This window comes from Leopardus geoffroyi, chromosome X (assembly GCF_018350155.1).
Source record: "Leopardus geoffroyi isolate Oge1 chromosome X, O.geoffroyi_Oge1_pat1.0, whole genome shotgun sequence".
NCBI classification, from domain to species: domain Eukaryota; kingdom Metazoa; phylum Chordata; class Mammalia; order Carnivora; family Felidae; genus Leopardus; species Leopardus geoffroyi.
The window spans coordinates 10,465,474-10,480,589 of NC_059343.1; the positions used below are offsets into that span (position 1 = coordinate 10,465,474).

The window sequence follows — 15,116 nt, forward strand, 5'->3', positions numbered from 1 at the left end:
ATATGCTGCGCCGTTTTTGCCTCTGTCGTCCTCCGGAGGCCAACTCCACCCGCTGGGGGTCATCAGGGGACCTGCCTGGGCAGGGCTGTCGTGCGCTACTCATTGGGAGCCACTGAAAAAGCGTTACCATCATCATTCAGTAAGCTAAGCTTTTGAAAGTCTAATTTCCTAACAAATTGGCTCTAAGCAAAACATTTTAACACGTTGAGTTTGGGGGGATAATGTTCTCAGGTTAGAGTTGTAGTTTTTTTTTAATCTATAAAAAATGCATTCCCTCCCCCCACCTCTCCCCGCCGCCCCGGGTGCCTGGGTGGCCTAGTTGGGTGGCCTAGTTGGTTAAGCGCCCTGATTTGGGCTCAGGTCACGAACTCCTGGTTCATGAGTTTGAACCCCACGTTGGGCTCTGTGCTGACAGCTCACAGCCTGAAGCCTGCTTCGGATTCTGTGTCTCCCTCTCTGTCCCTCCCTTGCTCCCACTCTGTCTCAAAAATAAACATTAAAAAAAAAAAAAAAAGATGCTCTTAAAAAACATTCTCCCCTCCCAAAACTAATCCTCCATTAAAAAACTAAGGAATCCACCATCAATAAATTAGTGCCTATGATACATTCTTCCTTTTGTTTTTTTTCTGGGGGATTTGCTTTTTTTTTTTCAGTTAAAAGTGTACCCATTGTCTTGTGATTTGCTGTTTTCTCTCAGTATATGTGGATATATTTCCATTATACTACAACCCACCTCATTTATCAGCTGTACAGAAACCATTCTCTATTGATACCTAGTATCTACCAATATCACTTGTTCAACATTGGGTATTAGGAGTTAAGTTTTTTCCTTTTTTAAAAGATTTTATTTTTAAGTAGTCTCTACTCCCAACGTGGGGCTTGAACTTATAACCCCAAGATCAAGAGTCGCATGCTCTACCGACTGAGCCCGCCAGGCACCCCTTGTTCATTTTTTGAGTAGATGAGTCACATGTTTCAGAATCATAAGGCATAAGGGTTTCAAAATCACAAGGCATAAGGGACAGAGATCTCTAACCTTGCCACCCAGTTCCTGTCCTTGGAGGAGGCACGTGTCAGTTTCTTGGGTATCAAGCTATTTAGTATGTGAGGAAAGCATATGGTTATTAGTTTGCTGGGGCTGCCATAACGAAATGCATTCTGGGTGACCTAAACAGTGGGAATTTTTCTCACAGTTCTGGGGGCTACAAGTCCACGATCAAGGTGTTGGTAGGTTTAGTTTCTCCTAGTGTCTCCGTGGCTTGCAGATAACCTTACCCTGTGTGCAGTACTCTTTCCCCCCACACCCCCCATGTGTCTCTGTGCAAGTTTCCTCCTCTTACAAGGACACCAGTCAGATTGGATTTAGGGCCCACCCGAACGGGCTCATTTTAACTTGATCGCCTCTTACAGGGCCCCGTCTCCAAATACGGTCTCCTTCTGAGGGACTGAGGCTGCAACATACGAATTTTGAGGGGGACACAGTTCAGCCCATAATACATACATATGTGTGTAGGTATTTACATGGTGTATGGTTTTGATACTTGTAGAGGTTTTTAAAAAACTACAGCTTTTCTGTAACCTTTTTTTCAGCAGAATATTCGGGGATTAGTTGGTCAAGGGGTCTAGAGCTGGGAAGCAAAAAATGGGCCAGGGAACAGATCTTCACGCGTGTGAAGACGGGTGGGGTGGGAAGGGAGAGTAATTCAGTTTAACACCGGGACTTAAAGGGATCCGGGGGCTGCCTGACCGAGCACAGTACTGACATGTGACAACTAAGGAGGAACTAAACCTGACCCGATGTCTTCAGTCTTCAAACAGAAATAGAAGGAGCTGATGGTAAAGCTCTTTAACAAGGAGCAAAAGGTAGCTGCAGATCTGATTCGTTTGAAGGAAGGAAAAGGTCCTTTGATTGAATGGTGTTGCTTAAACAAACACGAGAAATACTGAAACGAAAGTTGGGGAACAAAGCAGCGGGTGACCCCGGCGGGGCAGGCGAGACGGCCAGGCGGCCGGACTGGTGGAAGCAGCTGAGGAGCCCCCAAGCGGCGGCAGGGAGGGGCTGTGCGCGTGGCCGGTCCGGGGAGGGGGGCCCGGTGGGGGCGGGGGGGGGGGGGAGGGGGGAGGGGGGCGCTACAGTGCCGCTGCTCGCCACACGGGGGCGGGCACTTGCGCTTGTGTCTTCTGGTGGGACGTCTTTGAGGCAGGTCATCGCTAGAGGGCAAAACGGAACCTGGAGAATGGGCAAATGGACGTTTGAAGCCGGTGTAGCAAACGCAGTGTGCAGTGTGGAGGCTGGACACGTACGATTGCATCGATGGGGTAACTTTTTTGTCACCGCCTTGTGAAAACTTCCCTAGTTGAAGTTAAAATATCCTAGATGTTCATTTTTTTAAATTAATGTGAGCGGGGGAGGGGCAGAGAGAGAATCCCAAGCAGGCTCTGCACGGTCAGCACGGGGCCCCGATGTGGGGCTCGAACTCGTGAACCCGTGAGATCATGACCCGAGCCGAAATCGAGTCGGACGCTTAACCTACCGAGCGCCCCCCAGGCGCCCCTAGATGGTCCTCCTCTTGAGAAAACCTTGAGTTTGACATTTCTGTGAAAACGCGTGTACGCTTTCCCTTCAGGATCGTGACCCCGCGACGCCACCTCTCTCACAATACCAGTGGCTTGTGGGCAGCGAGCGCGGGGAGGAAAGCGGCCCTTGTACCGTCAGGGGACACGGAGAAGTCCCCGCCGCGGCCGGCAAGCAGGAAGGGCCGCCGAGCCCAAGGGGAAGCGCACGTCTGCGGGCCCGGGGAAGGACGGCCTGACGGCAGACTTGCGGGCTCCCTTCGGGGCGCCCTGGGAGCGCTCACACACGCGACAGGTCTAGTGCTGACCTCCTCTGCTCGGTAGGGCGCCACTCACGTCACCCGTTGCTGTTGTGTTCCCGAGCCTTCAGTGTGACCTCCCCTCCCACCACACCTAAGCGCTGCCGGCTCCCCTGTCAGATGGCCTGCCCCTGCCCCGGTCCCGGTCCCGGCGCTGCTTCTCTCCGCGCGTTCGAGGCCCACGTCCCCTCCCCTTCAAAGGCAGTCACGCACACAGGCTGACACACGGGATAACGGTAACCCGCTCCCACCCGCTCCCACGGGGCTCCTGCTCCTTGTCCCCAGCCCCGCCTCACAGCCTGGAGGGAAGGACCCTGTGTGCGGGGTGCCCCGCGACCCCCTGCGCCCAAGGCGCCGCTCCCCTCCCCGCGCGCTCTGGGCTAATTAAGGGCGCAGCAGGTCCCCACGGGCTCCGTCCGGCAGCCGGTCAGCGGGGTCCCCCCGCTCCCACAGCTCCGCTCCGGCACCTAGTCCGAGGCGCTCCGAACTCTGCAAAATGGGTTAAGATACGGTTTGCAGACCTTCACTGGGGGAAAGAGGGCCACAACAGCAGCAGTGGCGGGTGAGAGGCGCTCAGGAGACTCCACGCTCTCGGACAAACACCTTTATTGAAGAAACCAGAGAGACAGATGGGGCAAGCAATTACGGCACCAGCTTCACACAAGGGTATGAGACCAAACAGAAGGACTTGCCCAAGCTACTCGGGATGGAACACAATTCTGCTAGTGCTCGCCATCTGCGCGGAACAGATGTGGTCACAGTACTTGTATTTAAGTGGACATTTACCAGTTTACAGTAAGATCCCACTTATCACAGCAGAGCTCTCCCCTCCCCCTTGGCGTACAGCCCAAAAAGCAAAGAATGCCAACGTTAACGCAATATAAACGTTTCTTTGTTAACAATTTGACAGATACAATTTTTTACTAATCAAACTATCCACCGGTTCACTTAATCTTTAGTTTACTGTCTGAGGGAAAGGCAGTATGAGAACATAACCTGTTACTTTGGTCCCGGCCTCCCATTTACAGACCTGGACCCAGGATTCTAGATTTATAGCACAATCACTATCCCCGGTCTTTGACCGAGGCAGGCGTGTGGCATCTGGCACCGTGAAAACCGCTCCGCTTCCTGGGCAGCGCTACGTATGCCGCCTGTGTGGTTTCGTGACAACATCTCTACACGTATCGAGGCCCGTGTGCGTGCCATCAGCTTCATTCCCTACTGCAGAAACTTAGCTTTAAATCTGTCTACCAAATCCTGACAATGACATTTGGTTCTGGATCGCGACATGAAGTTCGAGCTATCTGAATGAGTCAAGTCAAAAGCTTATTCTTAATTTTTAGAATAAAGACATTCTCAAGGTTATAAAGAGTTTATAAATAACACTGTTCACAAGCAAATATCGATCTATTGACAATCGTTAAGAAACTGAATGCACTGTCTTGAAATATATAAGGATTTTCATTAGGTTTAGATAAATTTAGACCACAGGTAAAACTTTTCCAGGCTATTTACTCAAGTTACTTACAATGTACACATTCCTGAGAATACCCCATTGTAGTGACGTTGTTTATTTCCAAATTGTTCTGCATTCAACTTAAAAGGTGTTTCTTCCCAAGAAACTGAACTTTTCTGTCAAATGCGCTCGATCGAATAGGAGAATTGGGTTCATAAAATGGATTCATTGCGAACTAGGAAAGACGAAGGCATTAGTGAGCTTGTCAAAGTAAAAAGGCTGACAAATCACGGATCTCTAGAAGGAAATTATTTTAACGTTTTAAATAAAATCATCAAAGACATCCAAAACAAAAGTCTGAAGATCATGTTTTCAAGTTGCACGAAAATGTTCCATTGTTAACAGTAACGCCCCCTTGGGGAAATTTTTGCCTTGGGGTTTTAGTTTTGAGAAGTACTTATGGCAAACTAATGGTGGTAAGATAAGTGTTGCCCACAGAAGCTAAGCCAACTTTCAGGATTCACCCTGCGTCTGAAATACTAATCTCACATTCGTTATAAATATATGGATTAATCAGTAAGGCCCTTTGGCTCCATATGCTCATAGTTAAAGAAAAGAAGTTATACCACATTGCTATTAGGCTACTCTTATGTAATTTCTTTAACAATCTGGTTTTCTTTTTTTTAAAAAAAAATTTTTTTTTTTCAACGTTTATTTATTTTTGGGACAGAGAGAGACAGAGCATGAACGGGGGAGGGGCAGAGAGAGAGGGAAAACACAGAATCGGAAACAGGCTCCAGGCTCCGAGCCATCAGCCCAGAGCCCGACGCGGGGCTCGAACTCACAGACCGCGAGATCGTGACCTGGCTGAAGTCGGACGCTTAACCGACTGCGCCACCCAGGCGCCCCAACAATCTGGTTTTCAATACTGTCCTTTAACACATGGCTACTAAGTGATCAGTTTCTCAAACAGTGTAATGACTATATCATAATATATGGGAGAAAATTGTTAAATGGAATCACTAATAAGGAAAAGGAGTTAACCAGTTTTTACAGCTTAAATCACTTGACGTCCATCTTTGTAAGAGGGCTAAAGATTCTTATCTGCTACTTCTCACTAGGAATATTAACTGTGCTGATACGCAAAAAAAATCCTGTCGAAGTACAGAACACTTAAATTACTAAGAACATACTTCTGGCAGTGCAGTTTAACCACCGACGTCCTAGTAATATTTTATTTTTTCTAATTAAGCTTCAAGATAGGCGAGTGGCATCATTCTCCTTGAGTGACTGTTTGGTAAACTTCCCACCAGTTTATGATCTATAGTCACTGCGTTGTAACTTACTTGTAAAGCAGATGGAGAACATTTTAGATTAAAATTATGAAGCAATTTCCCTTATGCATGTAGCCTGCTTCCTTCTCTTTTTAGGATTCCCTGATAAAATCAAAACTATGTGCCAAAAGGGGGAAACTGAAACCAATTTAAAAATAACCAGCACGAGTTCTGTCCTAAGTACACGTTAGCCTGGCGGGGAAGACATGCCCGACGGGGGAGTTACCAAGGGCTACTTCTGACGGGGGCAGAGCTAGTCTGAGCTGGAAACCACCACATACAAGGGAGTTGCTGCCACGGGCCAGTTTCCGGTCACAGTTGCAATCCCTTTCTACAATCGGATTTGAAAACAGAACACACCATACCTTTATGTATAAATCGTAGACATCGGTAAAGAAGTTCTTTATTCCATCTTCTTGCCTTATGTCATGAAGCATAATGAATCTCATATGTAAAATAATTAAGGCATAATCTTAGAAGTGAAAAATGAAAAGTACTCAGGTGATAGGATACCCTTCCAATTAGTCACATGCACTGTATTATTCTGTGATGGAAAAGCAAAATACGTAAACTGGGTCTGAAGTTAGGTTTTATCTTAAAGAAAACATAATTTTTAAAGTTAGAAAATAACTATAAAATAAAGTAAAATTAACCGTATCGTTCAGATTTACCTTAGTTTTATAGGAGACTTGGTTTTAAAATTATCCGTTAAACAAAATGTGGGTTTTTTTCCTGTTAAAAAAAATAAAAGTAGCCCCCTAAATGGCAATTTCTACCCGACACTCTGAAGTCCCCAGACTTGTAGTCTGGCATCGAGGTCCCATGTTGTTCTAGTTCGTTACCCCAACCTTTGGAGACCTTCGTTACAAAGGTAAGGATATGACCTGCAGTGACAAACGCTGAAACAAACCACTCGTTGAACTTGTCCACGGTTTTCAAGTACATGTTGTTCGACAGCCACATGTTCTCGTCCACGAGGTCGAGAGCAGCATGAGCTATGAACTGGTTCAGGTGACGATGATCATCCTAGACGACAGTGTGAGTAGCAGCAGATTAATATTTGCAGACAGCATCAAGAACGCCACCATCTCATTCTGTAAATTCTACGCAGTTTTCGGGGGTGGGGGAGCATTTTCTGCTTTTACTTCATTTATTACTGTCATGGGACTTACAAAAGATCTTAAGTGTTTTCATCTCACAGTCTGCTTTTTAATTTGGTAGCTAACAGTCAACAAGTAGGAACAGCCAACCCACTAATAAATGGAACGTGCTCAACAAATTATACAGATTATTTTTCTAATTCTGCAAGAAGGAAGTTACCAAATTCAGTAACCACTGAAGCATGTGAAGAAAGAGGAGGTTAAAAAAAAAAAAAAAAAGACATTCACATCTTTTTAGAGGAAGACACGAAAAAATACCTAAGTGGTTATGGATAAAGGAGGGCAGTTTAGGTGGGCTGGAGCCGAGGAGGTGGAGAGCTAGAGGTGACCTTGGCTTGGGTCTCAGGGTCAGTGGGGGGCGGGGGACACAGGGTGAGCGCGGGGACACGAGACAGCTGAGGTGGCGCTCTCGAAGGCCTGGCACAGGCCTCTTTCAGGTGGACAGAGCTCACGTGACAGGGGACCCGGGAGCGGCAGGAGGCCACGCTCCGCCTCGGCTGTGAGCCGGCACCTGTCTTAGCGGCAGGACACGGTCCCGTCAGAGCGGAGCGTCCTTCACGTGGGCTTCACTGGGAGAGGAGGGACTGTCCCACCACAGTGCGGAGCGGGAATTCTCAACCTGGAATGGTCTTACTCCCGTGGAATTCTCTATTTCCAGATAGATTTTTCAAAGCACACTTCTTACGGGCTGAACGGAATTCTTATGCCGAAGTCCTACCCCCCGTCCCCAGTACCTCAGAACGTGGCCTTATTTGGAAAGAGGGTCACTGCAGACGTGGTTGGCATGCTAGGGCACGACAGACCCTAACCCGGGATCCCTGGTGCCTTTCTAAAACAGGCGGTTTAGAGACAGATGCGTGCGTGGGGAGCAGGCCGCCACAAGCCCAGGGGCTACGGAAGCTAGGAGAGGGGCCTGGAATAGGCCTTCCCTGGCACGTTTGGAGGGGGCTGGCCCTGCCCCCGCCTCGTGCTCGGACCCATGAGGCCACGAGCTTCGGTTACTCTAGGCCGCCCGGTCCGCGGTGCTCGGTCGGGTGGGCCCTGGGAGAGGCACCTTAATATGACCTGCTTGCTGAGGACGCGGTTCCTGGACCGGGCTGGGGGAGGGCCGCCAGTTGCCTCGGGATCCCCCGCGCAGCCAGGCAGGTTTACCTCGCGCACATCACCGTGACGAAGGGAATTCACTCCTTAGAGAAAGAGATTATTTGGTGTCCGGCTTACCGCCGTGTTTCCCTCACTTTACGTGGATGACCAGTCACGAGGTTAGAAGAAAAACGCAGAACTGCCTTAAGAAGGTGAGTGGTAACAGAAGGGCTAACGTCAAGTCACGCCACAAAGTGTTTTTACGTGCCCCAGAAACCACGTAAGCAGGCCTGTGCCACACGGCAACCGTTGTACGGAGACACCCCGACACAGAGTCGTAATGAGCCGCGCGCTCACGTGGACGTGGGAAAATACTGGGGCGACAAAGCACCTGACAGAGAACACAAATTCCTACGCATTTGAGTGGCAAGATTTAAGTAGCTGAAAAGCATCATATGCTGGACATTATGCGTTACGATTCATTTCAAAACTCAATTCTTGTCTTGAAGGACGTGAAAGCTTATTCTGGAAGCTGGGAGAGACACAGCATAACCTGCTGGCAGTTCATCAGCAACACAGACGAGTACAGAGAGATGGGAGGCCCCCAGGGATCCTGCAGACCCTACGTTTACTCTGAACGGCAACAAGGAAGTTGGGTGGCGTCGCCGGGGAGGATGGCATGTGGGCACCCAGTCAGTGGGTGGTGCAGAAGGTCCCTGCAAACCGCGCCAGTCTCAGGGGCAGCGGGGGGACACGGAGGCAAGGGTCCTTCAACCCTCCCAGGTGTAAATGGACCTGCCGCGTAGGTCCTGATGGAAATGTCACTTGGGCGGAATGCGCTTCCGTGGCATTTCCGGTCAGTAGCAACTGTTCCTCCAGCCCCACAGCAGCTGGAAGTGTGTTTCTACGCGCTCACGGAGCAGCTTTTCAGAACGGGGGGCACGGGGAAGCACGTGTCAGAGAAGAGACCCAGGGCCTCCTGCTCGTCTGTGCCAAGCGTGTGCTGAATGTAAGGGTGAGTCGACGACTCAGAGGACGGTCCCTCGCTGGCTTCTATCACCCTGTGGGACTGGGGAGCAAGCCTCATGTAACCGTGGTGGATTCCAGCTACCTCCCCGGTCCAGACCTCCCCCGGCTGTAAAATCACACCACACCCTTATAATTGCAACAGCATAAATCACGCTTACGAAATTGTTTATGTTTCCTTACGCACTTTGGATTCTGCTTTTCCAGCTGGCAAAAACTCCATTTCAAAAACTGGATTATCATGGTGGCCAACAATTACAAAGTAGAAGCTTCCAGACATTTTCTTCAATATAGCTCCTAATTAAATAAAAATAACACACACTTTTAGTACTCCATACTGAAAACCAAAAAGGTTTAACAAGAAGTCTAGAATTCAATTTTTTCCTTAAACTTGACATTGTAGCAGGGACCACAAAGCTTGTCGTGCTTTCCACTCTACTGCCATAGACATTTGGCTTTTGGACTCTACAGATTACATGCCTGTGATATGTCCTGTAGAATCCAGTACTTGAGTTTTCATAGGGAGCCTGGAAGACCTCTGATACAAAATCGTAACAACAACATCCTCATGACCTGAGAGTTTAGAATATTCAGAGTAAGCTGGGCCAAACTCGGACTGGACCAGTTAGCATTATTAGCACTAACAATGGGAAAAACGAATAAAGGGTGATTTTGTCCTCTTCCTACCTGAAGTATGTATACTACAAATCTAAGTCTCTGCAAATACAGGAGCCTAGGATATGCCTCCTCCTCCAGCAATATTCCTAAGAAAGGAAGACATGGGGCCCCCGGCTGGCTCAGTCCACGGAGCGTGCAACTCCCGATGCTGTGTAATCCTCAAGGTCCCTCTAAGGGATCCATCATCGTTCTGTTTCTTCCACCAGGAGGAAACGGACATTGGGAGGTTAAGGTCCGTGCCTGTGGTCACATCATCAGTAAGTGGCACAGCGAGACCTGAACCTAGCTTTGTCTGATTCCAGAGACCCTGTGCTAAAAATACATACAGAAATCCTTCCGCCCATCTGTCCGTCCGTGCAGATTTTGATGATGCTAAAAGCCACAGAAGCACGGATCCTCCCCTGCGACTGCTTCCCCCCTGACTTTGTCTTCATTTTATTTCTTCAGCAAACCTGTTAATCCTACTTCTAAGACTTCTTAATGCCTCAGATGTCTTTCTTTTTGGATTATGATTTCTTCCATCTTTTCTAGAATATAAAATTGAGTCTTCCTTTGTTTTTTTTTCTTTTTTTTTAAATTTTATTTTTAAGTAATCTCTATACCCAACCTGGGGCTTGAACTCACCACCCCAACATCAGGGGTGCGAAGCACCAGGCACAACAACATCTGGCTCACGGGAGGTGCTCAGCAAATGTGATCTAGAACAGCATGGAGGAGCGTACGCACATGGAGGTGTGTGGACCCTTACGGCCTCCACACGGGGCAGCAGTCTGGTTACCTGAGAGTATACAGTCTCACGGAGTGTACGGTGACACATGTCAGAGCCCAGGGCTCATCGAGCCACACTGGGACTTCTGCTCATTCACAGAGAACATCAGAACACCTGAAACGTATTTCCTAACCAGCACAACCTTTGTTAAGGAAATCGAGGGACAGCGGGCACTTTTACCTCTGGACTTGGAAGGCCCACAACTGGAAGACAAGGCAGATGGGACGTTCTTTGGGCACGATGAGGCCAAGAGGACTTCAAACGTTATTTGGGGCAGGTGTTGGCCCACCACAGCCCGCAGGCCAAATCTGGCCTTGTCCACCCTTTCATTACGGTCTAAGGCTGCCTTTTTGCCCGACAACAGAATGGCAGAGTGGGGCAGCTCCGACAGAGACCATCTGACCCTTTACAGAAAAGTCTGAGGGGGAAGATGAGAAAAAGGCCCAAACAGTAAAACTGAGTAACAAACACAAGCAGGAATGCTATAAAAGCTACGCAGAACCAGGAGAATCAGCAGTGATTCTCAAAAGAAAGAAATTCCCAAGGGGAAGGGGGATGGGAGCTGGAAATGTCTGTCAACAAAGTCGACAATGATCTCATTAATACAATAGGTTTCACGGCTAGAGTGTGCCAAGGGAAGGGCTTAATTTGTTCGGTGCGAACACTGAAGCAGCAGCAGCAGCACACTATACACGTAGAAGGAAGCTAAGCCTCATTCCTATATCCGCAGAGTGTCAGTACAGGGTGAGGATAAACAGAAAGGGGACCGAAGGAACCATAACCACATAAAGGTTATGTCGCAAACCGTCCCGCTGGGCAGAACTTGAACTGCCAAGAATTTCACAGCAGCTGAAGGAGTACTGTAACTACCGGATTCTATGGGAAAAACTGGAAGGTTACTCCTTTAATATTTGAGGCTTATTATGCCCAGGTGGTAGGCAAAAGGGAGATGCACTTTAGAATTCTGTGCTGATACACTCAAGTTTCGGGGGGCGGGGGGAGGGCGGTGGCGGGGTGGATGTTTTATGTCTGCACCATCCGATGTGGTAGCCGCTGGTGGCTACTGTGTCTGCAAGACTGAATCTGGAACTTCACTTAATTTTCATTAATTTAAAAGGCCACATGTGGTTAGTGGCTTCTGTATTGGACGGTGCAGCTCTAGAACAGTGATTTGAAACGTTTTTAAAGCTTTGCAACCTCTTCAACCTTCCCTCCATCCGCAAAGCAAGTATTACTTAGAGCTACAGTATGTAATACAAATAAAGCAACTGCCGTGTGTGTGTGTGTGTGTGTGTGTGTGTGTCTGCTCGATTTTCCCATCACCCAAAACAGGGGCCCTTCAAGCATCTCCAAGGACGACTAGGTCTCGGGGTGTGGAGGAAATGGCTACACGGAACTTGGCAACGGATTAAACTGGGGAACTGAGGAAGCGGCAAGAACCAAGGATGTTCCCAAATGCCTGACTGAGATGATCAAGCAGAATATCAAGATGAGTCTATTCGCCAAGAAAGGAAATAGGAAAGGGAAAAAAGAGGGATGAAACGAACACGTCGCTTCTAAACATGTGGTGGCAGGCAGAACAGCACGCCCCTCGGTGTCCACATCCTAATCTCGAAAACCTGCGAGTGCTAATGTACAGGCAGGGGGAATGAAAGCTGCAGGTGGAACTGAGGGCGCTCATCAGCTGACTTCAAGATCGGGAAAGGAGCCTGGACGAGCCAGGTGGGCCCAATATAATTACAATGCTCTTTAAAAGTGGAAGAGAGAGGCCCACGCGAAAAGTCAGAAGGAGGGTCACGAAGACGCCACGCTGGCGGGGCTGAAACTAGAAGAAAGAGCCAGGAGCCAAGGAACGCGCGCGGCCTCGAGAAGTTGGAAAGCACAGAGAGAGCCACGCTTCCTGCTCCAGAAGGGAGCACGGCCCTGCGGATACCCGGATTCCAGCCCGGGGAGGCCCGTGCTGGACTTCTAGGCTGCTACGGAACTGGAAGAATAAATTCACGTTGGTGAAACCGCTCAACTGGGGAGGATTTGTTCAGGAGCAGAAAACAGACGTCAAGGCCGAAAAGCCTGCAGGAGTGAAAAAAAGGAAATACTCGAAGTGCTAGCAGAAGGTAGGTGCGTTCTATAGGGAGACTGAGGACGGAGGGAGTTCGCTTACCACGGGAGGAAGCTTTCAAAGCACTGGGGGAAAGGCCCAAGGGAGGGGAATGAGGGGCCGGGGTGCGGCAAGGGGAAGCTACTTAGGCAGCTGGGGGACGATGACGTAGAGAACGGAGGCCGTGTCTGTCTCCCAGCACCCATCCCTCACGCCTGCAGGGGAGCCCGGCATGTAGGAAGGGCTCCACGCCTGCAGGGGGGAACTGCGCGGGTAGGGACAACAGCTGCGAGCGGTCGGGTAAAGCTGAAAACACGAGAGTGAGAGGCAGGCCGGGATTAACTAGCCTCGACGCAGCAAAGAATCTTCTGAATGTTCTAGTGCTGAGGCCCTCCTGGTCCTAGAGGCCTAACAGATGTCTGTGATGAAATAACTGCACCTTTGTAAGAAGTTGAGGTTGAGGCGCTCGTGAAGAAACCCTCCATGACCAGAGACTGGACTCTCCCCGGGGTGCGAACAGCAGCCGTCACTGATGGCTATGCTGACCTGAGCTGCTCCGGAGATGGACAACTAAAATTAACGTAGTGATAACAAAAAGCTCTGCACTACCTTGAACGGAGAGGGGGTGTCTACGTGATGGAAGAACTAAGGCGATGATGGGGCGCCTGGCTGGCTCGGCTGGAGGAGCGAGCGACTCTTCGTCTCAAGGTTGTGAGTTCAAGTCCCAAGCTAGGTGTACAGGTTATCTAAACCTTAGTGCCCCCCCCGCCCCCGCCTTTCTTTTTAACTTTTTTTTTAACGTTCATTTTTTTGAGAGACCGCATGAGTGGGGGGGAGGGGCAGAGAGTGGGAGACAAAATCCGAAGCAGGCTCTGGGCTGTTAGCACAGAGCCCGATGTGGGGCTCAAACCCACGGACCATGAGATCATGACCTGAGCCGAAGTCGGACACACAACCGACTGAGCCACCCGGGGGCCCCAGCCCTTTTTTAATATACAAATGAGACCACAAATCTGTGAGGCTGGCATCAGAAGGGCAAAAGCACAAAACGAATGGAAATGTGTCCAGTTAGAAAAACAAAAGTCACCTTACACTACCATCAGGAAAAGGGAAGAAAGGTCACCTGGTACAGAAGTAACAAGATGCAGGTCTGCTGAATCAGCATGATTTTTCAACCATTTTTCGTGTGTGTGTGTGTGTGTGTATTTCTCTAGAATGTGCCTGCACGCAGGGGAGGGGCACAGAGAAAACGTTAGGCAAGCTCCACACCCTGTGCAAAGCCTGACCTCCGGCATGGGGCTAGAGCTCACGGCCTTGGGATGATGAGCTGCACCTAAATCAAGAGTCACTAGCTTAACTGACTGAGCCACTTGGGCATGACTTTTTTTTTTTTTTTTTTTTTTAAAAGAGGCTGCCGGGTGGCTCAGTCGGTTAAGCCTCTGATCTGAGCCAACGTCAAGAGTCACAATCCCATGGTTTCATGGGATCGGGCTCTGCTGACCGTGCGGAGCCTGCTTGGAATTTTTGTCTCCCTCTCTCAGCTCCTCCCCACTAGTGCAGTCTTCCTCTAAAAACTTTGAACTGGGTTGGAAGGAATGCTCTGGAAAGAGCTAGTGCAGGAACAGAGGATGTCTAAGCTGAGGGGGGGAGGGGAAGACCTTTCTGGGGGTGGGGAGTGAGAAAGAGCAGGATCTTACCCTCAAATAGAATATATGCCATCTCAAAGCAAAGATTTGACTAGGGATGGCAAATTGGCCCCTGCTGGTGCGGTTCTCATTAACCAGTAGTGACTGCCAGGACCTGGTGCTGATTTAACATGGAGACAAAGTTCTAGCACGAAAGCTAGCTGTGATCAATGATCCACATCTTCTGGGGGTTTGGGAAAGGGCAGTACGCTACGAGAGTGCCACGTACTTAACTCTGGACTAAACAGATCTTTCAAATCGCGCCGGAGGCCGAGTCTTGGGCTGCTCCTTTGAGGCCAAGTGGAAACTCCTTTGGGTCAATGTTACTGAGCACTTTCCAACAATTAAAATAGAACTACCAAGCTGCCTTTGAGAGGACTAAACCCTTCCTCTCAGAGGACAGGGCCCACGATGAATTTTCCAGCTCCAAACGACAACAGTACCCTCGTAAACAAAACCAAATCCGATTAGCTGAATGACCTACAAAAAGGCAAGATAAAGCCAAGCTCCTGAGCTGGCCGACGCCCGCAGGCCGAAACGCGATGTGCCCAGGCCGGGCGGCCTGTGATAAGCTCAGCCGCCCTGGGGCTGACCAAATCCGGCCCGGCTGCCCGCGGGCGGGGTGGGGGGACCAGGCCAAGACCCGCGTCACGCGGGCCCCGAAACGTGTTTGGGAGCTCCCGCCCCCTACTTACTCTATTCCCTACCTGCTGGGAGAAGCTGACGACGGAAACCGCCACTCCGCTCCCGCCGCAGACCCGCGCTCGGCAGCCTCTATGGGAACTCCCTGGGCAATGCTCGCGAGACTGCGCGGTTGAGGTCTCACGAGAAGTGGGAGGGACTTCCGGTCAGAGGACCGCGCGGCAACGCGCGTGCGCCGTGGTCCTTCAGGCAACGGCCGTTGGGCTTGGCAGCGTCGGGGAGGGGCGGGATCAGCGCTCAGCCGGGCGAACC

General features: G+C 49.8%; 1 protein-coding gene across 2 annotated transcripts; it reads right to left on the minus strand.

Annotated features, from left to right (window-relative positions):
• Positions 1-4,178: 4,178 nt before the first annotated feature.
• TRAPPC2 (trafficking protein particle complex subunit 2) lies at positions 4,179-14,982 on the minus strand. Of its 2 annotated transcripts, XM_045472269.1 has the most exons (6): positions 14,870-14,929; positions 12,382-12,449; positions 9,120-9,229; positions 6,545-6,689; positions 6,029-6,114; positions 4,179-4,564 (listed from the first exon to the last, which is right to left on the minus strand). In XM_045472269.1, the coding sequence occupies exons 3-6, from the start codon at positions 9,210-9,212 to the stop codon at positions 4,466-4,468; spliced, it is 423 nt and encodes a 140-aa protein (XP_045328225.1). In that variant the 5' UTR covers positions 9,213-9,229; positions 12,382-12,449; positions 14,870-14,929; the 3' UTR covers positions 4,179-4,465. The 2 variants fall into 2 exon arrangements, with proteins under 2 accessions (XP_045328225.1, XP_045328224.1); XM_045472268.1 differs by lacking the exon at positions 12,382-12,449 and having other exon boundaries at positions 14,870-14,982.
• Positions 14,983-15,116: the final 134 nt, after the last annotated feature.

Coding starts and splice junctions, on each gene's coding strand:
- TRAPPC2 (XM_045472268.1), bottom strand. CDS start 9,212: ATGTCTGGAAGCTTCTACTTTGTAATTGTTGGCCACCATGATAATCCA. Junction 6,690..9,119: donor CTGGAAAAGCAGAATCCAAA/GTGCGTAAGGAA, acceptor ACTGTCGTCTAG/GATGATCATCGTCACCTGAA. Junction 4,565..6,028: donor TCTACGATTTATACATAAAG/GTATGGTGTGTT, acceptor CGTCTTTCCTAG/TTCGCAATGAATCCATTTTA.